This window comes from Aethalodelphis obliquidens, unplaced genomic scaffold, assembly GCF_003676395.1.
Source record: "Aethalodelphis obliquidens isolate GAN/ISIS:26980383/991018 unplaced genomic scaffold, ASM367639v1 scaffold70, whole genome shotgun sequence".
Lineage (NCBI taxonomy): Eukaryota > Metazoa > Chordata > Mammalia > Artiodactyla > Delphinidae > Aethalodelphis > Aethalodelphis obliquidens.
The window spans coordinates 7,978,400-8,005,442 of record NW_020838014.1 but is presented as its reverse complement, the minus strand read 5'-3'; the positions used below and the strand labels follow the sequence as shown (position 1 = coordinate 8,005,442).

The following is a 27,043-nucleotide window of genomic DNA, read 5'->3' as shown; positions in this document are numbered from 1 at the left end:
TAAATACTCATTGCCGGGGTTCAATCCCTGGTCAAGGAAGTAAGATCCCGCAAGCCACAGGGAAAACCAAAAAAAAAAAAAAAGAAAGAAAGAAAGAAAAAGAAGAAAGACAAAAGGGTCAAGAAGATGATGACAAAGAGAAATATGAAGAAGATGAAGATTAAAAAAAATAATGATGATAAACAGTGTGGTTCCAGGGGCAGGTTTTTTCTTGTCTAGAAGTATTTAACTACTCATTACATAACCAATTTTAAAGAAAAAAAAAGATGGTGGGGGGAATGTAAGGCCATATGATTTACATGATTTGTCTTTAAACTGGACACTGTACAGTGTCTTTTCATGTTTGTAAAAATAACATACTATCAAGTGTGTCTTTAGATAGCCCTATCCTTAATGGTATTTTCAATAGCCACTAACCTTGCCTGATAGAGTACAGGGGTTTAAATTAGCACAGAAATTTAAAGCAGGTTTTATTGGTACACAGCACAAATTACTTACAGATAGAGTTGGGATTTTTCCCATTTTCAATTGTCTTTGATTCAGCTTGTTCAAAATAATTGTTGTTCTGTTCATTGTATACCACACTGTGATTGCAAATTAATAATAATAATAGTAGTAATCGGAATGGTTTTGTTGCTAACTTGATATTTCTAAGTAAATGCAAATGTTTTAATTAAAATAAGTTAGAAAAAAATGATTTTTTCCACATTTAGGTGAAATTAAATAGGCAATTAAATGGAAGAAAATTTGATAAAACAACCATACATTACAGTTAGATTCATAGGATATGGTAGAAAGGTAAGAGTCTTTGAAGATTGGATATGGACACAACAAAAATGTTAAAAAAAAAAATAATTGGATATGAATCCTGACCACTTGCTAATTGTGGGAATTTAGGCAAATCTCTTAATTTTGCTGAGCATCACTGCCTCTGTAAAAATGGGTATAATAATGCTTACCTCACAGAGCTTTCATATGGATTAAATGAAATAATCAGTGAAAGTGCCCAACCTAATATCTTTTTTATAATAGGCATTTTCTTCATTCCCCTTCTATTTTGCCCTAGTCCTTCAATTTTTACCTCAAAATGGAGACTCTTAATGCTCAAAATGAGTATGGTAGGCCCGTAGAATTTATAGATTTCACATACACAATTACAAAGGCTAATTTTAAGTGACTCCAAAGTCCTTAACACATTCAAATTAAAAACTTTCTTTCTACATTGTGCATATGAACAATCTGTGCTTCAAGGCTGGTGTGAAAAGGCAACTCACTTAGCAAAGTAAGTAAAACACCAAGTGAGTAAAAGTTTTTGTGAAAAATAGCTCCCAAAAGAGAGTTATTTTCACTTTGGTTTTGTAATTTAGGTAGACCCCTAGCTAATGTTAGTGCAGAAATGATATATTATTATGAATACATTAATAATAATAATAATATTTACTGGGTGTTTATTCCTTGACAAGCTCTGGACTAAGAGCTTTTCTAATCTCATTTATGAGGTTGACACTGTTATTATACTCATTTTAATGGTATATTAGAGATTTCATTTCAGTGGAAGAATCTATCTTAATCATTTTACAAGTGACTTTAACTTGCAATTACAGAACTGTTAAAAGTATGAAGAGTTGGGACTTCCCTGGTGGTGCAGTGGTTAAGAATCTGCCTGCCAATGCAGAGGACACGGGTTTGGGAAGATCCCACATGCCACGGAGCAACTAAGCCCGCAAGCCACAACTACTGAAGCTCATCCGCCTAGAGCCCGTGCTCCACAAGAGAAGCCACAGCAATGAGAAGCCCCCGCACCACAACAAAGAGTAGCCCCCGCCTGACGCAACTAGAGAAAACCTGCGCGTAGCAATGAAGACCCAATGCAGCGAAAAATAAATAAATTAATTTAAAAAATTTTTTTAATTAAAAAAAAGTATGAAGAGTTCACCTAAGTATTTCAGTTATGATTTACTGCACTGTTCTGGGAAGGTGGGGAATTATATACTACATGCCACGGTGAAATTAAAGGGTCTATAATTTAAGGGAATTATGATCAGCAGGAGACCAAGAATTTAGCAAAGCAAGTCCCACAACCTCCTTACCTGCTGCATGACTTGTTCTAGGTACCATCTCCCCATCATCTTCTGCAAAATAATCTCTGTGGAGAGAAACACATCATTAATTAATGAGACACCACCCCACACAGTGTCCAGTCCCTGGGTGGCAAGACATCTATTTTTATTTATTTCTCCACAATCATTAAGCAAGTACTATGTATCAGGGACAGTGTTAAGTGCTGGAAAGACAAAGACAAACCCCACAGGAAGGGTTTCTATCCTCAATAGGTATTTGTAGAGACAGCCATTGGACAAACAGTTCCACAAGCACTGAATTACTATTGTAGCAAGTGCTATGAAGGAATATGCAGAGTAATTTAACTAGTAGAGAGACTCAGAGGAACTCAGAGAAAAGAGCATTTAAACTGAGAGGAAGAGAATGTCAGCCAGATGAAAAATGGGAACAGAAGAGTGTTCCATCATGAGGGAACAGCAAGGACCCTGAGTCAGGGAGGAACTTGGCCTGTTAGAGGAACAGAGAAAGCCAATCTTGCAACCAGACCATGCAGGGCCCTGAGGGATGGAGTAAGGATATGAGTTTTTTGTGCAGGTCAATGGGAAACCACTGAAGGATTTGAAATGAGGGAATGAATGGTAAGTGACCAGATTTAGACTTTAGATCATTCTGGCTGTTGAGTGACACTGTGTAGAGGGAACAAAAGTAGTTGGGGAAAGCAAGAAGTTGTGATAGTTTTAACTAAGGGATAGGACAGGAGAAATGGAGAGAAGCAAAAAAAAAAAAAAAAAAAAAAAAAAAAAAAATCTAGATGTGTTTAGGAAGTAGAATTGACCTAGAAAACTTGGAAAACAGACAAAGTCCATTAATGGAAATGTTAAAAACACCATGATGCAGTAGCCAGAGGTGTATCTGTCCAGCACAGTGAAGGCCACCATTCCTAGCACAGAAGGGGAAAAAAGTCTCAAAATGTATTAACAAATACTTGTTAAGCACCTACTATGTTTTTAGGCAACAGTTTTAAGCTCCACAAATGTAGCAGTGAACAAAACAGACCAAAATGCCTACACTCATGGAACTAATATTATAGTAAAAGGAAACAAAAAAGCAAAATGTACAGTAGTAATTGGGGACAGATACTATAAAAAATTAATGTAGGGGGCTTCCCTGGTGGCGCAGTGGTTGGGAGTCCACCTGCCGACGCAGGGGACACGGGTTCGTGCCCCGGTCCGGGAAGATCCCACGTGCCGCGGAGTGGCTGGGCCCGTGAGCCATGGCCGCTGGGCCTGCATGTCCAGAGCCTGTGCTCTGCAGCGGGAGGGGCCACAGCAGTGAGAGGCCCGCGTACCGCAAAAAAAAAAAAAAAACAAAAACAAAAAAAACAGAAAACTGCAAAGGCTTTGAGAATAAAGACCGTATCCTTAATCCTTAAAAAAAAAAAAAAAAAATTAATGTAGGGAATAGAGGTAGGGAATCCTGGAGCTATGGGGAGGAGAAGGGGATTGCAATTTTCAGGAGGCAAAGTTTCTCTGAGAAGCAATAATATGAGTATTTGGGCAGAGTCTTCTAAGCAGGGGACATCAAATGCAAAGGCTCTTAGGAGGGAGCATGCCAGAGCATTTCTGGAACAACAAGGAGGCCAGTGTGGCTGGGCAGACTGAGTAGCAGGAGGTGAGCTGAAGGAAATAATAGGAAAGTTGGGCAGAGGGCAGATTGTATAAAGCCTTTGGGACATTGACAGAAATTTAGTCACTGGAGTCTTGTGAGTCAAAAAAAAGAGGTGAACGGAGTGACAAATGTTTTGAAAGGTCTGGCTAATGTTTTGACAACAGTCTCTCTGGGTGGGGAAGGCAGAAACAGGGAGGTGATTGCAATAATCCTACAGAGAGATGCTTTCAACATTTAGCTTATTCCTTAAACCCTTGGGTACTCCCAGTTAGTTGTTCTAAAAATAATTATATTGTCAGAGATTTAGAAGGCTTCTCTTTTTAAAAGCCAGAAGACATTCACAGAGAGGCAGAAGAGAGCCTGGCATTTATTCAGAAACTGTTGGTGTTCTTTCTTCTCTGCCTCAGGGCTGGATCTTGGCATAAATCTTCACTTTGTTAAGTTCCAGATGGACATGAAAGTACCAGACAGGGCACGCTGGACTATACCCACCACCTGGTGATTCTTTATTATTCAAAAGCAGATCACCAGCTTGGGGTTCTTCCAGGCCCTCTGTCTCTTCCCCTTCTCCACTTCTCATTAAAAACTTTCCCTGAGAGTGAAGAAGGAAAGAGATGAATGTACTACTTATGGATTTCCCTCTGTTGAGAAAAAGTAGGGCAAGGATTTTGAAACTATCAGCTAGAACAATGTCTTGAAAAATTTGGGGGGAAAAAACTTATAATTAGCTGCTGCTATTCATGCATTGGATGGATTCCTTTGTGCTCAGCCCACAGACCTGGGTAACTGTGTATCTGCTGTCAGGAGCAAAGCCATTCCTCAGCCCATCCAACAAGCTTGATTTGGTCAATACAAGGTTGATCTATTTCTAACTTCTCTTGCAAAATGAATGGGTCTGGCAATACTGGGCCTGCCTTCCCACACAGGGGGATAACCTGCTGCCTTTAAACAGAAGAGACATGTTCTCCAGTTTGCCACAGTTCCCGTCACTCCCTCTTTTTGTAATCCCAGCTCGTGCGCTCATTTATGATACTAGCCTGGCTCCTTATAGGTCTCTGAGGCTGTCACCCTGGTATAGATCAAATGCAGACAAAATTTTTATTTCTGCTTTAAGACACTGTCTTGGGTTACCTATTGGCTTCAGTACACAATTCATTAATTTGCGATGCTAAGCTACTAAGTCACTTTTACCACTGGGCTTCCGCTTCCTTAAATATGTGTAAAAGACATGCATGAATTTCTAAGGTTCCTTGCAGTAATTACACAATGCTATTCTCCTAGATGCTAACAGTATTAAAACCCATTTTAATACTTTCTAAGGATGGGGGAACTTTCCAGACATGATCTCATTCAATTCTCCTTGCTCCGAAGAGTCCATATTCTAGACCAGGAGCAAGTTACAACAAGGCGATGCATATGCCACAAGATACTTCACCTTCTCCCCAACCCCACACTCACCCTGAGCTGGCTGCCTGCCTATGAAGCAATACCAGAAGGGTAGACAGGTCACTTTGGATGAATACTGAGTTAATGGGCTTTTTGTAGTCTCAGGAGATTTTTTAAAAATCACTTTAACTCTGTTAACAGCTCAAGTTCCCTCTCATATTGCCAGAGAGTGGGGCTCACTCAGCTGCTTCCGAAAGGTTGGTAAGGAATTTGATGCTTCCCCAGAGAAGGGGCACATGGTGAAGAAACACAGGGTCTACGTCTAGGGGATTGCAATTTGTGACAATATCTGATAAACCAAAATGCAAAGAGAATTGGGGTATGCTAGAGACAGACTCCAAGCCTGGCCACACAGACACACACACACACACACACACACACAGCGGTAACATATGTTGGTAAATTTTACTCTATTACCCAAGCCCAGAAAAAATGGTATACCCTTGTCCTAGTTTCTCAAATTCAAGTGTTTCTAGTTTTTTTTTTTTTAAAAAAAAACATCAATGAATGACTGATGCTCAGCTAGCATGTGGTTCACCAGGGCACTTACAGCTCTCCTGCATAGATGTACATATATAATCTTTCCCCAAAGATACTTCTATCTTATCAATATGTGTTACCTGCATGTTTTACCTTACATGCTTTTCTTGTATAAATGAACTAAACTCTCCCTCAGTGAGCCTTATCTTCTTGCTCGCTACCTCACCAATGTGTCAATACTGATACCAATTCCACTAAAGTCATACTTACTAATTTTTTTTTTTTTTTTTTTTTTGGCTGCACTGCACATCACGCGGGATCTTAGTTCCCCAATCAGGGATTGAACCTGCACCCCCTGTAGTAGAAGCTCGGGGTCTTAACCACTGAACCGCCAGGGAATTCCCCATACTTACTAATTTTTGCTGAGACACTCTCCTGCTTAATTTGAAGAACCAAACAGTTTCCAAGTACAACCCACCTACCAGCTGTTCACCCACTTAATTTCTGCCTGGTGTATCACCCACATTTTCCTGACTTGCTGATAAGGAGCTCTGAAGATACTGGACCCAAACAATACATCAACATTCAATACCCCACAGTACTAGCTTTTCCTACAGTTTTCCAGGGTGATTAGGTTGAGGATGATCAGAAAATAACTGCTCCTCTCAGAGCTGTCTGCTACATTCTGATACTCTGATGCTGTCAAACTGTGCTCTGGTGATTTCTTCCAGTAGTTTTCTAAGTATGGTAGTTTCAGTTACATTAGGACTAGCCAAGGACTCAATTTTGCTTTTCTTGAAAATGGCCATTCATATGGCTCCTTTCCAAGATGTGAGCAGCTCACTGGTCCCACTAGTCTGGTCTCTCATAGCATTGGGAGGAGGGGTCGAAACTTGGGTCCTTCCTTACCAAAGGGTAACACCAAGATGGAGTCTGCAGAGGGATATTTTCTATAAGGCAGCCATTGACCATCCTTTGCAAACTGCGTATTTGGTGTTATTGCCTTGTATTTTGGTCTGTTTTATTTGTGGACTGAGAAAAGTAATGAATCGTGTTAATGGACCATATTATTCATGAACAAGGGCAAGATGGCAATCATACAACTTCAACATTACAAAGCAGGTCTGCAACAATTCTTTGAACACTACGAGATACTAGTATCGCAGACCAAAACCACCCCAAACTATATCTAAGGAGCTGTTGTCTGTCGAGGCCCCATTAATTTCCTTTCCTTGGTCAGCCTATTAAGATGACTAACCTAGGGCTACTTCTTCCCGTAAGAGTGTCCAAACCCCCAAAGTGGCGGTTGCTTTTCCAGGCTGCCTCCCCGAGGCAATCACACACACTCAGGCCGTCGGGGCACCACACCGTCTGCCCCCCACCCCCCACTTTATCGAGCGCCACAACCCTTCCTTCACGGTGAGGCTGAGGAACAAAGGCCATCTCCCAGAGGCACTTTCTGTCTCTCAAACTCCTTCTTATATGCCTTCCTCATTATGAACAAAAGTTCAGGAGGAGGAAAAGCAATCTGCCATACCAGCACTTAGAGCAAAAAACTGGGCCTTGGTTGCTCTTTTTAGAGTTTTTCGTTCCATTTCATAAACATTTATTGAGAAGTTGCTTGTATGACAAGCTCCAAAAACATAAAGGTGAAAAAGAAATGCCCTGAAATCAAGGTGCCCAGAGTTGTCTACTGGGGGAGGTGGACAGGATTCAAAGAGATAATGAGTAGAAGGATGAGATTGAAAACAGAAATCTCAGAACGCAAATGAGACAGCAATTATTTTGTCCCGATGAGAAGTGGGGAGTCTAGGAAATCTACAGAAAACAGAGAACACTGAATTCAGGCCTTGGAGGATAGGTATGAATACATAAAGAAGCATGACAAAGGCCCCCAAATAGGAAAATAAAGGGTGTGTTCAGGGCTTTATTTTGCTCCCCCCAACCTGAGTAAGTATTAACTGCTCCTCAGGACCCCTTCCAACTTCCTTTTTACCTTTCCCCTCCTCAAGCCTTCCTCCCCCAAACTCTAACCCTGAGGCAGGAGTATTAGGGGGAGTCAAAGGGAAAACCAGTTTTTCATCTACACTTCTCTCCTCAAGCACTACAGCTTCATCTAACTACTTGGAATCCCTAAAGGTGATTTAACATAACATATCATCAGCAAGAAAGGATTAGGACTAAGATTTATACTAGAGTAAAAATGTGTACAGATACTGGCTATACAGAGTAGCAACGAATCCAGAGGAGTAAAAAGGCTGGGGGGTTACGATGGTAGAAAATACAAGTGAATATCTTCCTTTTTAAAAATTTCTTACTATTTTTATACTAAAAGGTTAATTCTTCTTTAAAAAGTTAAGGAACATGTTCTGATCTATTTACACTGGTCTTCTTTCAAGGCCCTTGATAAAAGATAAAATATGTAAGGGATTAGTCTCAGTGTGGCCGTCTCAGATAGTGGGGGATGTGTAGTACGACAGGAAGATTGCCCAAGTTTGCTGTTTACTGGGGCCCAAACACACACCCTGTTCTAATTCCATATTTTTAAAGCTCGTTTGACATGAATTTCTAGATTCTGATTCAAATAAAAGAAATCTTTCTAATGTTCAAGCATCTCTTTTACATGTTTTAAATTTATATCCACAATCAACCCTTGCAGATATAAACGGGCCAGAAGGACGAGGAGAACTGTGGCCTACTTTCTTTAATACGTGATGCTTCAGCTCTGAGGATTTTTGAATGGTAGGGTTTCACAAGTAGTGCCAACTTAGAAACAAAGACATCTACAGGTAATAGTCTTCAGACTGCCTGTGCGTAACTTTACAGTTCAACGTGTTTTCTTACACTGGAATTTTCCTCAGCACTAATCTTGAATTAAACGACCGTTATCATTATATTGTGGACAACCATTGCCACCCACCACCATTTATTGACTGACTGATACTTTCCGGGCATTATCTCATTCAATTCTCACAAAATTCAGTAGGTACTGTTACCCCTATTTTACAGATGAGGAAACAAGAGGCCTAGAATGATGAAGTAATTTGCCCAAGATTATCCAGCTAGTTGGTGGTAAGCCTGAACTTGAAAGCTGTATCTGTCTGACTCCAAACTTTTACTCGTCCAACATGCCCTATTTCTACCCACACTTTTGCCAGGAGCCTCCTTTGTACCCGCCTGGACTCCAGGGAAATGACCCCTGAGAAAGTGAGGTGAAGGGAAGTGTGGGCAGTGCTGCTGTGGGGAGGAGATGCAATTTAGACTCAAATCCTGACACAAATTTGTTTCCTGAGACACCAACTCATCCCCAATACATACAAAGCTCACAGTGGAGTATTTGAGTACTGGTATAACAGATGCCATGTGACAAATGAATTAAAATCCTAAAAAGGAAGTGGCAAGTATGACTTTTTACATAGGTTCTATCCTGAAAAGTGAGTCATCCACTATTTTATACTTCCCTATCTCTACCCACATTCCTCCAAATATTCATGCATCCCCTGAATCCTTTCTGTAATAACACTTGGCATTGTCCCTAAAAGACAAAGGGAATAAGCTGACAGCCAGGAGAGGCGATGGAAATAGACACAATCAAAATTGGGAAGGCCCTTAGTGAACAAGCTCTGAGACTTCTCAGATCTTTTTTTCTCTTGCCAAGAGAGACACTGAGTATATCTTCTCTGCTCCAAATATTGCCAATATCCCCCATTTGGCAACAGAATTGCAAAAACATACATTCAAATGCAAATAGGGTAGAAGTCACAGATGCAGAGCACAAGACTGTTGTATAATAAATACAGCGAGATTATAATTTTTTTTTCTCATCTCAAGACCTATCATTATAACCTCTGCAAGCTAGAATGCTTAACTGGCAAAGCCCCTCAGAACAGAGAAAGCATCACTTGTGAGTCTCCCTCTGCATGCTGACTAAGTGTGAGCTGACTTGGCATGGGTACAGTACCATCCACTTTTCTCCAGTACAGGCTGCAATTACACCCTTCACTCAACAGGATCTATTCACTGAGTGTGGCCGTGGCCAGATGGAACTCTGGGAGGCAGTTTTCTGTAGTGCTAAGTCCTCAATAGCTACCAGGAGCTACAAGCATCACTGTGCATCACTGTGCATCTGCAACAACTTGAGTTTTATGACTTATTTTCCTCCTGCACTGTCTTTATCCTAAAAGGAACTAACATTTTTCATGCTGCTATTCCTCAAGGTTCAGAGAAACCTCTTAAACAGATAAAAGGCGGTTCAAATAATTATTTTCCTCACTTTGCCTTATGAGCTTATTAGACATGCAAATATCTAATAAATTCTCTTCCCTGTCCCCTGCATCAGCCAGGACACTGACATCACGCTTTCAAAAGAGATGTGAAAATAATCTTCTCTGAATTCAGCCACATCACTCAGGGATGGTATATGGTCTCTCCACCTACTTCTGAAACTTAGCTTGTGCTTTTTACTCTTGGTCCTGGCAATGCAGTTTCCATTAACAACCACTATTCACAAGGCACTGGGGAATGCCGAGGCTGTGGCTCAGTCTATCTCAGAGCCCCTGACCAAACATCAAGAGATAGATGATTTTTTTTCTGTTTTCACCTGATCTTTTATTTGCATAATCTTTTACTTTTTCCTTCCTTTATAGTGCCTGATTTTAATGATTTTTAAAGAATTATGTGTTCTTTCCAGAAATTTTGGAAAGGAGAAATGTGTACAGGAAAAATAAAAAATACAAAATGCTACCACTTAAAGGCAACATTGAGAAAGAGTTTCATGTATTTCTTTTTAGCTGTTCTTCAGTTTATATGCCTGTGTGAATTCCACAAAATAGAAATAACATCGAACATGCAATTTAGCATCTTGATTTTATTCCTATTATTGAAATGACAGGTTTTGAGGATTGTACTTTTAGGGGAAGAGGAAGAGCCAGGGGAGGAGGAGAAAAGCTGCCCATTAACCTGCCCAATATTAGAAAGAATGAATCTAGAGTCTTCCTTCTCAGTGTGGTTTTACAATGTACTGGAACAAAACTTATAGAATCCCAGAGGATAATAAAATTAACTGAGGGTTACCAAGGGTGGGGGACTGTTAAAGCAGCAAGAGATTCTAAAGCAGTGCTGAAAATGATTCGAACAGCTGACCCTGAGGTCTCGGGTCAGTAGGGAGATGAATGAGGAGCAGATGGCCTGGAAGATATGAAGGAGTAAGTGATAAGGTAAACTGAATATTCAGAAAGCATGAAGAGATGGAGGAATTGACCTTGTGGTCAGGGAATATAATTTCAGTGTTAAGGATCTTAAGGACAGAGAACTTGGAGTGAGGATGAGCTACAAAGGATGGCTGTGTTCATGGTGTGCTGAAGTGATTTAGAGTTAAGGAACTGTGAGGTCAAGTTACAGCAGTAATATACACTTGTGCATTGTGACCTGTCTAGAATGTCAGCACCCTGAAGGCAGGGTTTTTATATCATTCACTGTCAGCTACCCAGCATTTAAGAAGTCTAGATCGTAACAGGAATTTGATGTATATTTCTTAAACAACGAATAAATACCATTTGAATGTATAATGGCATCAAGATTTGATAACCTGCTGTATCCATTCCAGAGTAAAGAGACACCTACCAAACAGATATTCACATGAGCCTTGCAGGGAATGTTCTCTAGAAAGTTCTTAACTGAGGATCTGCTATGTGCTAGAAATATTGTAAGATACTGAAGATTTAGAGACAAAAGACAGTGCCTTCTTCCAATAAACTTATAGAGTATGTAAAATACCAAGTAAACTAACGAGCCACATGCAGTAACAGAGAAGGCAGAGTGTGCTCTGGCTATAGAGAACATCCAGAAGTAGATTCCAAAAATAATTCCAAACGGAGATAATGCTGAAACTAACCTCTAAAGAATAAACAAAGTTATCCTAGCAAAGGCAACGCCAGGTGTGTAGGCGGGAACAACTGGTATATTAAGGCCCACTCATAATAATTTTAGCTCAGGATGAGTAAAGAGACACCAGCTCCCTAGGTCTTCTGGCAATAACTCTGCCCCCCAAGGCACCAATAATCTGGAAATCTATAAATAATGCACAGAAGAATCTTTTCTAAGACCAACTCAGTTCCAAACTTTACATGTTGTCACTTGGTAGAATAAATGTAAGTTTCTTTCTGCTATAAAAACATATACTGACTTAGCTTTAAAGCAGCATAGAAGGGGTGTTATCCATAATCCCATAACCAAATACAGCATCTATTTTTTTCTCTCCTTGCAATAGACATCCTAATGTGTTTGCAGAACTTTGAAGTAATTTATATCCACTTTTACTTTCTTATATTGAAATTTTCTGTTTATCATTTCAGGAAACACTTTAGGATGGTAACAGAGATTAATAGCAATAGTGAAGCATTTTACCCTGGAGAGGCTAAAAGTTGAGAATGTTGCTACTGACTCACCTGGGATTATCCTAGGATATGCCATTTTATGTCAGTGTGCCTCCACTTCCCCTTCTGCAATATAGGGACTCAGGTCTTGAAAAAGATGTTTAAATGGAATGAAATATCCTTCATTTTAATATGAGTTATATGAGTCTAAACCCTGAGCAAGTTGCAATGTATTTTCAAGAACTAGAAGTGTTTGACACAGTTATTCTACTTCTGAACATCTATCATTCAAAAATAATCCCATGGAAGAAGATGCTTTATGCACCTAGAGTTTATCAAGAATTACTTATAATAGTTAAAAACTGAAAACCTAAAGGACTCACTATAGGGTAATGATTAAGTAAAGTATTATAATATGACATGACGTTATTCCACATTATGAATAATAATGCTCCACATTATGAAGTGGAAAATATATTCTCTAATTGTATGAAGTGCTAGAAATGACTCAGTTTTCTTTGTCAGTCAATGCTTTCTACATATCAGCAGTTATTGCTTCTTTACACTCTTCTACCTTGGCCAGGATAAGTAGACACCAGGTGCAGGTTACCTCTTCCCTAGTTGGCCTTGGAAAAGCAAAGGGAGAAAGACATTTCTGCATAATGGAACACACAGAAAGAAAAGGAGATAATGAGATAATGGAGATAATGAGACAGATTAAGGGAAAATGTATTAGAAACTACTAAAATGCTATGAAAAATACAAGTTGTTGTTGTTATAATAGTCTATGACTAGTGAAGTGCTTCAGCCATGAAAAAAAAAGAAAATTCAGATCATGCTTGTCTTGATGATCATAGAGCTCAGAAGATGTCCTGAGACAGAGGAAAACAACTCCTCAGTGCTTCTGAATGTTTCAAAATAGAATTGGATAGAGCTACCTTGGGTCACCATGACATCTCTTTTATTCTGGACTTTCTTCTAACTTTAAATGCTATTTGAATTTTTGCCAGGGACAACTTGTGGAATGTTCTGAGCCCAGTTTGGAATTTTATTTATAGAATAAAATTTCAATTTCTCTGCCCATTTCAATAGGAGCAGTGTCCCAGTGCATCTACTGAATGGATGGATACTCCACACAGCCTTGTATAAATTACCCTTGAGCCACCCAGAATGCAGAGGGCCCCTGTGATGAAGGTCAGCCAACTTATCCTTTCAGAGACAGAAATAACCACTTCCCAGACCTCTGGTATTTTACATCCAGCCTTAGCATGTAAGCTGCAAGAAGAAGGGGGTCCAGTCTGATCTAGTGTATAGGAAATAAGAAAGTGGGAGTGAAAGCACTGATGGAGATAAATTTCTCAAGCCTAAATCGAAGTATAGGCCTATTTAAAAGCAGATCAGAGTTGCAAAGGCAGAGATTTTCCTACCTCAAATGCAGAAAATTAATTGCTAGAAGTGCTGAATGTTAAATAGGAAATCCAATGTCCAAACATGTTTCAATTATAGAATTATGAAAAGTAGCATTTTCCTAATAAAAAGCGCTGTAAGCAAAGATACCAGAATCAACCAGACCTTCATGTTCCAACGCCTGCTTAACCTCTCTAGCTTCAGCTGCCACATCTATAAAATGGGGAGAAATGCCATCTCTGGTTGTAACTATGCGTTAGTAAACAGGACTCTCTGCTAACTCACCACAAGTTCAAAGAGAAATAAATGTCCTTGCTTCCTTTAGGCTGAGAGTTAATACTGAGCAGAATAATTGCAAATAAGCTTTAAAGGGGTATCTTTTAAATGCAATATAACTGGGGTAAATGGGCGTTTTGTCCTACTTGAAGGCTACACTTTAACCATGTGGGAGAGGAGAAACAAAATAAAGAATTTTAAAATTTTGAGACCAAATCACTATTTTTCTTGGATGCTACTTCCCTTCTCCAAATGTTCACAGCCATGGCAGGCAAATACAATCAATGCTTGCATTTTGTTAAATCAAATTACAGGGTAAGAGAAAACAAAACAAAACAGACTAATTAATTTGCTTTCCTTTCCTAACCTTCAATCTTAAAGGTAGCCCCTAAATAGTTCAAGTTCTCTTTGTCTTGAGTTGTTTGTTCAGGGAAGTTGTATAAGTTTCATATATGATTTATCTGACTTTTATTCAGCTTTCCCATATGCTAGAAACAAGAAAATGTCCATGTAAAAGGGGAGGAGAATTAGTAATGCCTTTTCCAGCATTTAACAATGTGGCAGGCTGAATAAGGGCTCTCCAAAGAAGTCCACAGTCCTAATCTCTGGAACCTGTGACTTTGCCACTTTCATAGCAATAGGGACTTTCAGATGTGATTAAGGATTTTGAGACAGTGAGATTATCCTGGAGTACCCCATTGGGCCCAATGTCATCACAAGGGTCCTTGTGAGAGATACACAGGAGAGTCAGAATGAGAGAGGAGGAGGTGGGATGAAGGAACAGAGGCTGGAGTGATGCCATTGCTGGAAAGGGACCATGAACCAAGGGATGTGGACAGCCTCTTTAAGCTAGAAAAAGGCAAGGAATGGATTCTTCCCTAGAGCCTCCAGGAGAAACACAGTCCTGCTGACACCTTGATTTTTGCCTAGAAGACCAATTTTCAGACTTCTGACCTCCAGCATTGCAAGATAATAAGTTTGTGTTGTTTTAAGCCACTAAATTTGTGGTAATTTGTCACAGAAGCAAAAGGAAACTAATACAAACGGAGATTCTGAAACACTCACACTGCTCTAGGGAGTTGCTAGTCCAGATACATGAATGCTAAACATTTAGAGCAGCAGAAGCTGTTTGCCTGTTGATACTAGACTAACGAAGCGAGCAAATCACCTCATCACCAGGTTCCTCATCACCTCCATGAGTATATTCCTTGGACAACTCTTTCCCGATTCATGGATATCAGTTCAGTTAAGGACCAAACTAGCTCATTAATTTGCTATTCCAGAAAAAACCACGCTCTCTCCAAATGATTTAACCAAAGAGACTGACAACAGTCAGGCAACATCCCTGGGAAAAAATACTCCCATTGACTTGTAGAGGGCAGATGATATCCAGCTGGGAGTAGGAGATATTTAAGTTTGAGAACTCAAATACTCAGCACCCTGTCCTTTGTGGGTAGACTGAGCAAGATAAAGGATATGGAGGCTCATGTGAAGAACCCCTCAGAGAGGGGAATTTCCAGAACTTCCAAGAATGAAATTTGGGGATAGAATCATAGTCTTAAACTTATTCATAAGCTTAATCACAGTCAGGATAAGTAGCTGGGTTCAGAAGCAACTCAGAAACCAAGTCACCTACAAGACTCAATTCAAGTGAAGCAGCTAAGAGAATAGGTTTTGGAATTAGATAGTTCCAGGCTATATTTCTTCCTCAGCTGTGTGTGTTACCTGGTCAAATTTTAAATCTAAACTTCAATTTTCTTGTCTTAAAAATGACTATAATAACATTTACTTCAGACCTCATAGGGTTGTGAGCATTAGGTGAAATAAAGTACACAAAGGGATTAACACAAAAGCTAACAAATGCAAGCTTAATATAAGTGGTAGCTTTAGAGTTAATTTTTATTCTTTGAATCCTCCAGGTTGTGCTTCTCCACTGTGCTCCCAGAACTGCCAATGCATATGTCTGCCTTAGCCTCTATTAGAATTATAGACAACAAAGTCAAACCCTCAAAGGCAGAAACCGTCTCTCTCATTCATTGTTTTACTCTTAGCATTCAGCACAGTGCCTCACCTGTATTGGGCTCACATTTAAAATAAATGTTTATGAACTGATCTTAGCTTCCAGTTAGGAAGTATCTGAGACATCAGTTACGATATATGATTACAGGATTTTTCCATCTGTGACCCACTGGGTGGTGAAATAATTGAGTCACACAAGCATTTTTTTTTAAAAGGAAAAGAATAGGGTGGGGAAAGATCAGAGTACAAAACACATAGTAAGGTTAACTATTGTTACATGACACATTTGTTTCAGTTACATATGGGAGTGTACTTGGTTGTAATGTAAATACATTTCTTATTGAGGGTAGGGATAGAAAAAAATTGTGAACATAATGACTCTTCTACTTCAGCAACATTTGTTATCTTCTGTCTTTTTCACTTCAGCCATTCATTTTTTTTTTAATTTATTTTTAGCCATGTTGGGTCTTCGTTGCTGCGTGCAGGCTTTCTCTAGTTGCGGTGAGCAGGGGCTACTCTTCGTTGAGGTGCGCGTGCTTCTCATTGCGGTGGCTTCTCTTGTTGTGGAGCATGGGCTCTAGGCGCATGGGCTTCAGTACTTGTAGCACATGGTCTCAGTAGTTGTGGCTCGCGGGCTTAGTTGCTCCGCGGCATGTGGGATCCTCCTGGACCAGGGCTCGAACCCTGTCCCCTGCATTGGCAGGTGGATTCTTAACTACTGCACCACCAGGGAGGTCCCCATTTCAGCCATTCTGATAAGTACATAGTGGAATAGCATTGTGGTTCTAATCTACATTTCCCTAATGACCAGTGATGTGGAGCACCTTTACGCTTTATCTCAGCCCTTTGAATATCCTCTTCATAACCACTTTAGAAAATTATTTGAAAGTATCTACAAAAGATGAACATGCATTTCCTATTACCCAGAAATTCTGTGTATTTACCCAAAAGAAATGTGTGCATATGGTCACCAAAAGACATGTACAGGAATGTTCATAGCAATACTATTCATAATAGCCCCAAATGCTCATTAACAACAGAATGGATAAATACATTTGATATATCTACACACGATAGAATCCTATATAGAAGCAAGAATGAATGAACTACAACTACACACAACGTGGAAGATTTGCACAACATAAGATTGAATGAAAGAAGCCAGATACGAAAAAGTACACAGTGGATAATTTCACCTACATTAAGTTCAAAACCAGACAAAACTAATCTATTGTGTTAAAAGTTAGGATAATGGTTATCCTTGGCATCATGAGGGCTTCAGGGGTGCTGGTTCTTGATCTTAGTGCTCATTACATGGGTATGCTCAGTTTGTGAAATTAATTGAACTATACACATATGATTTGTGATTTTCTAACTTATTTCTGAATTTGTCTGAAATGGCTATATCTAAAGTTCAAACAAGTTAATAAATAATACTTTGTTTTAAGTGTGAAAAACACTGATAGAGAGCAAGAATCCCTGATACACTCACCCTCACTACCATCAAGTGGTCACCTAGTGTTTGCTTGAATAATTATAGGCAAGGTCAGGAACCTATTTACTGTCCAGGCAGGTCACTTGTTAGAAAGCTTTTCCTCTACAGTAAGCCATAACTTGCATCTTCACAACTTGCTCCAGTTTGTTGTACTGTCCTCCAAAGAGATTCCAAATCGATCTAATTGATCTAATCCCTCTACCACCAGCTGCTCTTCAAATATTTGAAGGGAGCTACCATGTCCACGTCCCCACCCCAAGTCTTTACTTCTCCAGACTAAAAAGCCCCAGGTCCTTTGGTCACCCCTCAAGTACGGTTCTCAGTCCCCTCGTGTCTCTTGACTGCACTCCTTTTATCTAGTGATGCTCGGAACAGAGCACTAGCCTCTAGGAGAGGCCTGTGAAGAGCAGAAAAGAGCAAAAAGTAAATCTAGATAGTGAACTTCTTATCAATACCCTCTAATCGTCAATATGTCCTTTCTTCCAAGTTCACATTATACGGTTCTCTCCTGTTGAACAATCAGCTAAGATCTGCCGGGTCTTTTCCAAAGTACTGTTAAGCCCCACATTTACCTTCTGTGTTAGTACAGTCTGCCCTCTGTTAGGACTCAGAACACGTATCTGGCCCCGCTCCAGTTCTCCAAAGCTAAATCTTGGAGATGGAGGCCTACCTGTTACAGAAACACCTCTGAATAGCCTTTCCATCACCCTTCCCCCTTAAAAACAAAAATGAAGTCTTTGTCTCAAGACATCATCTCTTATCCTTGAATGAGCCCATTTTAAAGTATATTGGGGGTGGGGGGGGGGAAGCAACGGGGCATGGAGGAAACACAATTCCACCGTGCATCTCCAAAATCTGACCTAAAAGCAACTGTCACCCCGACCTCGACAAAGCCTGAGCAATGACGGGCACCCTGGTTTGTTTCTTTCTCCTTTCCTCTCCCAGCATCATTTCCAACTGGAGACTCTGGAGATGAGCATTGCAGGCTCTGCTCACTCAACCCATTGCCTTTGTGTGACTAGTAGAGGTTGAGTAGGAAAACGTGTCAGGGTGAGAAGGAATCTGATATTTTTCAACATAGCTGACATCAAAGGTATCTCTAAAGAAAGACGTGGGGGAATCCCCTCTCATCTGTGGAACAGTTATAAGACAGAGAAACATTTCTACAAAAACTTCCAGGCAGCCTCACTGGATATCTTTAACATCAAGACTAGGTGGAAGGGAGATTCATTAAGCAGGAAAACACCAGAGAACAGAACATGTACAGCAGGACCAAGAGAAGCAGGCCGGGAATTAGGGAGGGGAGGCAATCGAAAGAGAAGCTTTCAAAGGCCCCTAGTGGCGAGGGGCGACCTCTCCAAAAGGGCGCAAGGGCAGGGGTGGGGTGGAGGGACACTAAATCCGGAACGCGGCGGGGGTCGGGGGGAAGAAACAGCTCACCTACCTTGTCCACGTCTGCTCCATTTTCCAGGCGCTGTCCTTACTCGCGGGGCGCTCCTCACCCGGGAGTGGAAGGAGCCTGGGAAAATGAGAAGCCTGGCCCACGATTCTCCAGCGCAAGGAACCTCTCCTCCCCAGCTCCCTCTTTCTGTGTCGGAGAAGAGAGAGCTCTGCTCCCCGCTTCTTTAGAAAACCGATTTGACGTGGCCAAACATCCAGCTAACGGTGCTACGGACACAAGGGAAAGACTGTTCTCAGTAGGAAGCTGGACGTGGAGCGGAGCGGTGCGCGGAGCTGTTTTGGGAGCTGGGGCCAGAGGCAGCCCGCGGTGTGCGCACACACTCCCAGGCTGAGACACGACTGGCTGGCACGAGTTGCTCTGCACCAGCTGAGCTGTCAACCGCGAGGGGAGGCGGGGCTCCCCACAGCCAGTGTGCTGGGGCCGAGCCGGCCCAGGTTGCACGCCGCCGCCTGAACACACCCTTCCTTCTTCCCTGCCTGGATGATGCTGGCAGAGGAGCAGAGAGCTTAGAGGCCTCCTTACCCAGCCCTCTGTCCCTCGCCTGTCCCACTGAGAGGCTTTGGAAAAAACCAGCCAACTGTCGGGAAAATTTGGAGAGGAAGTCCTTTTGTGTGCCTGCATCACCCCACCCCCAGGTAACCCCAGAGCCAGAGCTGGAGTCTAGGAAGGTTTTAGGTGCAATCGTGGGTGAATGCAGATGCAGACACTAAATGATCACAGGATATGATGTTATTTTCTTAGAGATCTGATATGTTAGTGTCACCACTGATGGGGAGACCAAGAACCTTCCTCGGTAAGGGAAGCATCCTTACAAAACCTTGCAGCCTTATTAGCTGCCTCCATCTCAGACATCCTGCTTTTATGGTATTCTCTCTCCCTGGGTTTCAATTTCCCAAGCACAGAGGCTACTGGGCTCTTCCACTAGCTTCAAGAGGGCAGAGGGTTCCTGAACTTCCCAGAATGCAAGAAAAGCTTCAAGACAGTAGCCATCAGGACCTAGGATCTTCCCTATAACTGTTCTAAGATCATGGAAAAGGGCTCTTTGGGGATGGTGCTGCCTGAGACCCTGTATCATCTATTTATGTAACAAAGTTTAGACATGTCAGACATTCTATAATTAAAGAGCTTACAGCCTTCAAAGTCCTTTTTAGCTCTAAAATAAAAACTTTTTATTAAGTGACATAATCACTGTTATTATTAGCATTACCACTGACCTTTTTTTTTTAATTTGCAGAAAGCTTTACAGTGCCCACATGTGGCAATGTTGACATAGTTGTATTCGTTTCACAGATGATAAATTTGAGAACAAAAACGCTGAAGGTCTCTGTTAAGGCTCCGATACAGGCCGTCTTCTACATGGTGTGGCCCCGGAGACATGGCCTCTGAAGAAAAGACCAACAAGCCTTCTCTAGAATGAATTGATTCTCTCAGGTATACCTAAGACCACACTGCTCCTGGGCTTAGAATGTTTCCAGGAAATGTTTTAAGGTCCAGATTGACCTGATTGACAAGGTCAAGCCTGTCCAGATTGACAAGGCTCACAGGTCACTGCTCTAGAAAAAAATCTCCTGCTGCCTCTGAAGCCAAAAAAGAAAGAAAGAAAGAAAGAAAGAAAGGGGGAGTAGGGAGAGTCAGAGTTCCATCTTCCATACCAAAGTTGGTACTATATTTAGTTTTGTCTCAAATCAAATTATGGGCTGCTGAGTTTGGAGAGGAACTCTGTCTACAGCCAGACATGTGCTGTGTTCAAGAAATTATAGCACTGACTAGACAAACTGTGGAGTCCCAGCAGCGAGGCTAGAAAATATGCTTATTCACCTTTAAAATAACTTGTTTACTAAGTTCATGACACATTCATTGTCAAAGACTTGAAAATTACAGAAAAGTATATAGAAAGTAAATTACCCATAATACCCAGAGATAATCAATGTTAAAAGTTTAATTTCTTTCCAGTCTTTTGAAAATATATCATTTAACCCAAATGCTGACTCTCTCTTGCACATATAAGAGTATATTATTGAAAAAAGAAATTTTTTTTGTTTTTAAAATTAAATGTATTGTCAAAAGAACTAACTTTTTGTCTTATATTTTAAAAGAAAATATTCACCCACATATCTATTCCTCTAGCACAATAGTTTAAATTTCTCCATATTCCCTACAATTATTATCCATATATATTACATACCTATTTGTATAGTTACAATTATGTACAGCTTAGACATTTTTATATCCTCTTTTTCATTTATTAGATATTTGTCCATATTGTTAGAGAATGTTCATATTTATTATTCTAATGATTGTATATTATATAAATCAATGTAACCATAGTTTACTTAATAATATTCTATTACTGCATAGTTATGCTGTTTCTAATATTAGACTCTTATAAACAATGCCTTAATGAAGTTTTCCTACCTTCATTATTTTAGTCTTTTGAATTATTTCCCTAGTATAACTTCTTAAGGTATAGGAATTTTAGGATAAAAGGACCTTCTAATTTTAACATATTGCACAGCTTCAACAGCACTAGGATTTATCATTTTAGTTTTTCCTTATTTAACAGATAACAAATATAGTAATAAGGTATTTTAGATATCTGTCTATATCTATCTATATAGTATATAAATAATTTAATGTCATCTCATTTTACTTTATATTTCTCAGAATACTAACTAGTAAGTAGTATTCCTGTTTTATATGCTTACTTGAAAACCATTATCTGTAGTAGCTAGTCATGAAATTCTGCTGTGTTGAGTCATTGTATTAGTCATCTTTTTGCTGAAACAATGCTGCTTAACAAAGAGCTCCCAAATATCAGCATTGTACAACAAACATCCAGTTCGACTCAAGGATCTATGGTTCAGGTATGGCTTGGTTGGGCATGGGTTCAAGTCTGCTTCATGTAGCTCTCATTCCAGGACCCCCACTGAAGAAGCAGTGGATACCTGGGGAATATTCTTCTCATGGTAGAGTACAGGAGTGTAAGAGAGTTGGCAGAGACTGTGATGTCTCTTAAAATTTCTGCTCAGAATGCATACATTGTCCCTTCTGCCATATTCTATTCCCCAAAGTAAGTCACATGGCCAAGTCCAGAGTCCTTGGTGCAGAAAAGTACACTCTGCCCACAGAGTGCAGAAGGGGTGAGTATTTTGGAACAACAATAAAATCTACCAGTTACTGTCAATTTCCACTGTTGTACTGATACTTGAAGACAATATTTGTCAAGATGAAGTTTTCATCAGCTGGGATCTCTGAGTGACTCTGATGATCAGTGTTCCTGCTGGCCCAAATTGAACATGTGGAATGAGCAAGAAATACATTTTTGTTGTATTTCAAAATGTATACAATTTGTTGTATTAAGTTACTGAGATTTGGAGACTATTTATTACTGCAGCATAATGTGGTCTATCCTGACACACTTTTTAAAATTTTTTTCATTTCATTTTATTTTTTTAACTCATTTTGAGACCAAGGCAGAGAGAAGGCTATAGATCCCATGGATCATTATGGTAGACAGTCACACATCTTCCTTTTTGCATATCTTTCCCAGTTTTCTGGATTAGAACTCAAAGAATCTGGATAGATAATGTTGATAAATTAAACCAGTTAACGTTATTCTTTCCTGAGTACACTGCTTTTGCAATGGTCAATTGATTGTGCTTCAGGAAATGTCTAAATTGATGATAAGGGACAAAAAATAGGAAAGTATCTCTGTCTTCATACTCAGCTCCAAATACTCCAGTGGTACTTTTACCTTCCATTTATTTAGTTTTTTAAATTTCCTTTCCCTTCCTTCTCCCCAGCTGGACTCTGGGTAAAAAGGACTATTGCTCTTTTTTTTTTTTAATTTAATTAATTTATTTTTGGCTTCGTTGTGTCTTCGTCACCTGTGTGCAGGCTTTCTCTAGTTGCAGCGAGTGGGGGCTACTCTTTGTTGCGGTGCATGGGCTTCTCATTGCAGTGGCTTCTCTTGTTGCAGAGCACGGGCTCTAGGCACGTGGGCTTTAGTAGTTGTGGTGCGTGGGCTCAGTAGGTGTGGCTTGCAGGCTCTAGAGCGCAGGCTCAGTAGTTGTGACATATGGGCTTAGTTGCTCTGTGGCATGTGGGGTCTTCCTGGACCAGGGCTCAAACCCGTGTCCCTTGCATTGGCAGGTAGATTCTTTTTTTAAAATAAATTTATGTACTTATTAATTTTTTGGCTGCATTGGGTCTTCATTGCTGCATGCGGGCTTTCTCTAGTTGTGTTGAGTGGGGGCTACTCTTCATTGCAGTGCGTGGGCTTCTCACTGAGGTGGCTTCTCTTGTTGTGCAGCATGGGCTCTAGGCATGCGGGCTTCAGTAGTTGTGGCAGGAGGGCTCAGTAGTTGTGGCACATGGGCTTAGTTGCTCTGCAGCATGTGGGATCTTCCTGGACCAGGGCTCAAACCCGTGTCCCCTGCATTGGCAGGCAGATCCTTAACCACTGCACCACCAGGGAAGCTCAGGACTATTGCTCTTGATATAGATTACTCCATGAACTATAAGGTAATAATAAACATAACCATGTCTAACATATTTTTGCCATATTCTCTTCTAAAAGTGTTATATGTACCGATTCCTTTCATCCTCAAAATAACATGATGAGATAGGCTCTAGTTAACTCTGTTTTGTAAGTGACTACTTTGGGACACAGGGAGGTAAAGTATGTTGCCTAAGTATACAGAGCTGATATCTGAAACCAGTCTAGCTCCATAACGTCATGCTTAACCACTCACTATGTGCACTGCTTCCCTGATTTTGACCCCTAACATTCACTGAGACTTAGATAGGAGGACGACGTCTGCAGCGTCTGTCGTTTCACTGCCCACTGCAGTTGGCTCAGCTGACTTGGTTAGTCAGCAGATGTCTCCTTTGTCCCACACAGCTTCATGTCCACCTCTCTAACCCTGGGTTTAAAAAATGTCCTTTGCAGAGAGGAATCATTCTGCAGCCAAGGATAAAGTGTCTGTGGTAAAGATGGCCACAAATTCTTTCCTTCTTCTCCCATTGAGAGGTGGAATCTAATTCTCCTCCCCTTTAATCTTGGTTGGCCTTAGACTTAACTGACTATAGAATACAACAGAAGGGATGTCTGGGCCTGCCAGGGCTAATTCAAAAAAAAAAAAAAAAAAAGCCTTGCGCCTTCATGCAAGACTCTTGAAGGTACTTGCTTTTGAAGCCCTGAGCTGCCATATAACAAACTCCCATGCTAGAGAAGCCATGTGGAGAAGCCCTGACACTGCATGGAGACAGGAAGGGGCCTAGTTGAGCTCTCCAGCTAGCAGTTCCCACCAAGGTGTCTGGCATATGAGTGAAGCAGTCTGGGACCTTCTAGATCAGTTCAGCCATCAGCTGGATGTAATCGAGCAGCTCCAGCTGTGGTTATATGGAGTAAATTTGCCCTGCTGGGTTACGCTAGAATTACTGATCCCTAAAACCATGAGATTTAATAAAATGTTTTTTGCGTTGAGCCATAAGTTTTGGAGTAGTTTACTAAGTAGCAATAGATAGCGGAGCCATATTGGGTACCTGTAAGTGGGTTGTTGTTATAACAAAAACCTAACACAGGTGGCAGTGTCTTTGGGACCTGGATGCAGCAGAAGGTGGAAAGACCTCTAGGAGAGGGTTAGTGAATGCTGGAAGGACACTGAGGAGACTGCTAGAGAGACTGTGAAGGACAGTGAAGAAAATATTATTGGGGGCTGAAAAAAAAATGACCTGTGTTATATACTGGCAGAAATTTAGCAAAACCATTCCCCGTGGGAATGTGGAAAATAGAAAATGCACCTAATGAATCGGTAGATCTGGCAAGGAAAATTTTTAGGCAGAATTTCAAGCGTACTAACTAGTTGCTTTTAACCACATATGATAAGATAGGGATAGAAAAAGATGGGCTAAAAAAAAAAAAAAAAGAACCATTCAGTTTTTAAGCAGAATTTAGAGTAAATATAACCAGGAGTTGCTAGATTCAAAAATCAAACTGCTTCTCTCATCTTCAGTTTCTCCAAATAGCAAACGCTTTCAAAATAAGTAGTCTCAGGGAAAAACAATCAAATCCAAGATGTAACTATTAGACACATGGTTAAGACCTCAAGAAGGTTTAAGGTGGCACCTCATATGCCATTTCAGTTAAACAAAGAGGCCAGTACGAATCTTAAGGGTGTGCCCTTCCACTAGACAAAAGAGCTTCTAAAATTTTAAGGGCCCATTATTTTACAGCAGCCCCTCAGGCAGCCCAAGGTACAGAAGACCTTGTTTCAGAATAAAAAGTGGTATGTCTTTTGTCTAGGAGACTTGATTATAAATTAGTACAAAAGATGCCCTCAAAGTTTTTAAGCAAATTGTACCAGCAAGGACTGAAAGGGGTTAAGAGAACACGGCATGAAAAGATACCTTTGGACCTTCAACCAGCTACTGAGGGAAAGCAGGCTGAGAAAGTTACCCAACTGCAGAAAAGGATCATTTCCTATGAAAAAAGAATGACTCAAAGAAAAAACCCCAGAGGACAGACCCCAGAAGCCTCCTCTTCACCTGAACTTGATTTAGATGATGAGATTCTGGACTTTTGAACCGACCCAGTAAAAGTTATGAAACTTCTGGGGGATTTGGGAGGAAGTAAGCAATGCATATAGTAATGTTTATGGCCAAAAGGTGCAAGAATATCATAGATTAAAGATGGTTGAAAAGTCTTCGCTACTTCTCCCATTGAGAGATGGGGTCTAATTCTCCTCCCTTTGAATCTGGGCTGGTTTTAGTGACTTTCTTGACCCATAGAATGTGGCGTGAGGTCATAAATTCTGAGGTTGGGTCGGCTTCCACCTAGGTCTCTTGATATACTGAGCTGCCATGAAAGAAGACTGATTACCTTGCTGTAGAGACACTGAGGAGAGGCCCCAAGACCACTTGTGAAATAGTCAATATTACCCAGCAGTCCACATGAAGGCACCAGGCATCACTTGGATTCTATGCCTGATGTGAGTGAAGTTGTTTTGGGACCTCCAGAGCAGCCTTCAGCTGAATACTACTGAGTGACCCAGTGAATGCCACATGAAGCAGACAAATTGCTCAGCTGAGACCTGTCCAAATTCCTGACCCACAAAAATCACATGATATAATAAAATGGTGTTGTTTGAAGTACGTCATTATGCAGAAATAGACAACTGGAGCAATGCCTTAAAATGTACACAATAATTCTGATACATTATTTCATTCATTCATTCAAAAATATTTACTGAGGACAGTTATGTGTCAGGCACTATTCTATATACGAGGGACACAGCAGTTAAAAAAATAACCAGCAAAGACCCTGTTTTCATGGGGTTTACAGTCTACTGGGATAGACAGACAATAAACAAAGAAATAACTACAATATTCCAGATGGTGATAAGTGCAATGAAGAGAAACCCAGCAGTGTTAAGAGAGCATCCCAGCAAGGCAACCCTCTTTTATAAATGAGGAAATGGGGCCTTAGAGAGACTAACTGATAGGTCAGTAAGAGAAACAGGTTCCCAGGTATAGTAAAACTGGAGCTTCGTGTGGTGAAAAACTGTCCAACAGAGTTCATAAATTCAAATCTGTTATCTGTATTATTAGTGCAACAGAGGAATCTAATTGGCAGAATTGAGGCTTGGATGGATGTACCTGGTTACCCAGGCCATGCAAGTAACCTGGAGAGAAAAGGTTATAAGTACTATATGAATTGAAAGATCTGCCCTTCAGTAGCTGGAGTGGGTCAGAGGCTGGGGAGATGTGTGACTCTGGGGACTATACAAAGTAAGTGGCAGCTGTGCCTCAGAGCAACAGAAATCAAAACCAGGAACAGTTTATGAGAGATTAGGAAATACCCCTTGGGATAAGCAGAAATACTTGTGATGGGGAAGGGGGCTTTGTAAAATATTTCATTTCCTAAATGAAAAGGTGGGAGTTCAAAGGTAGCTAATGCTCATGAGACTTCATTTATTCCCACAAGCTGATAAAACTCAGGGACAGTTTGGTTACCTTAGTTCACTCAATTCAACATTAGTTCAACAAATGCTTACAGAGCATGTGCTAGGCATTGTACTACATGTTTAAAATCTAATGTGGGAAGTGAGGCAGGAATTCATCAAACCAAAATACAAATCGAATTGTGTAAGTGCTACCATAAAGGTACAAAGAGGAACATAAAGGAGGGAGTGATTAATTAAATCTGATTAGAGAAGGTTTCATAAAGAAGGTAGTGTCTGAGTAGGGTCCTGAAGGATGCCAGGGATAAAAAACTTTATCATATATTAGGATTTCAAAAGACAGTAGTTTTATTTAAAAATTTAAATTTTCATTGGTAGAAGGAGAAATGTT

The 27,043-nt window shown here is 40.5% G+C and overlaps 1 protein-coding gene across 1 annotated transcript in view; it reads right to left on the bottom strand.

The window, feature by feature from the left end:
• Positions 1-18,979, bottom strand: part of PDE4DIP (phosphodiesterase 4D interacting protein) — a 192,408-nt gene extending 173,429 nt beyond the window's left edge. The window contains exons 1-2 of the mRNA XM_027091139.1: positions 18,671-18,979; positions 2,091-2,146 (exon numbers count right to left, since the gene is read on the bottom strand). Coding sequence (XP_026946940.1) covers positions 2,091-2,146; positions 18,671-18,690 — 76 coding nt within the window. The 5' untranslated portion in view covers positions 18,691-18,979. The remainder of the gene's footprint in view (positions 1-2,090; positions 2,147-18,670) is intronic.
• Between the last annotated feature and the right edge of the window lie 8,064 nt (positions 18,980-27,043).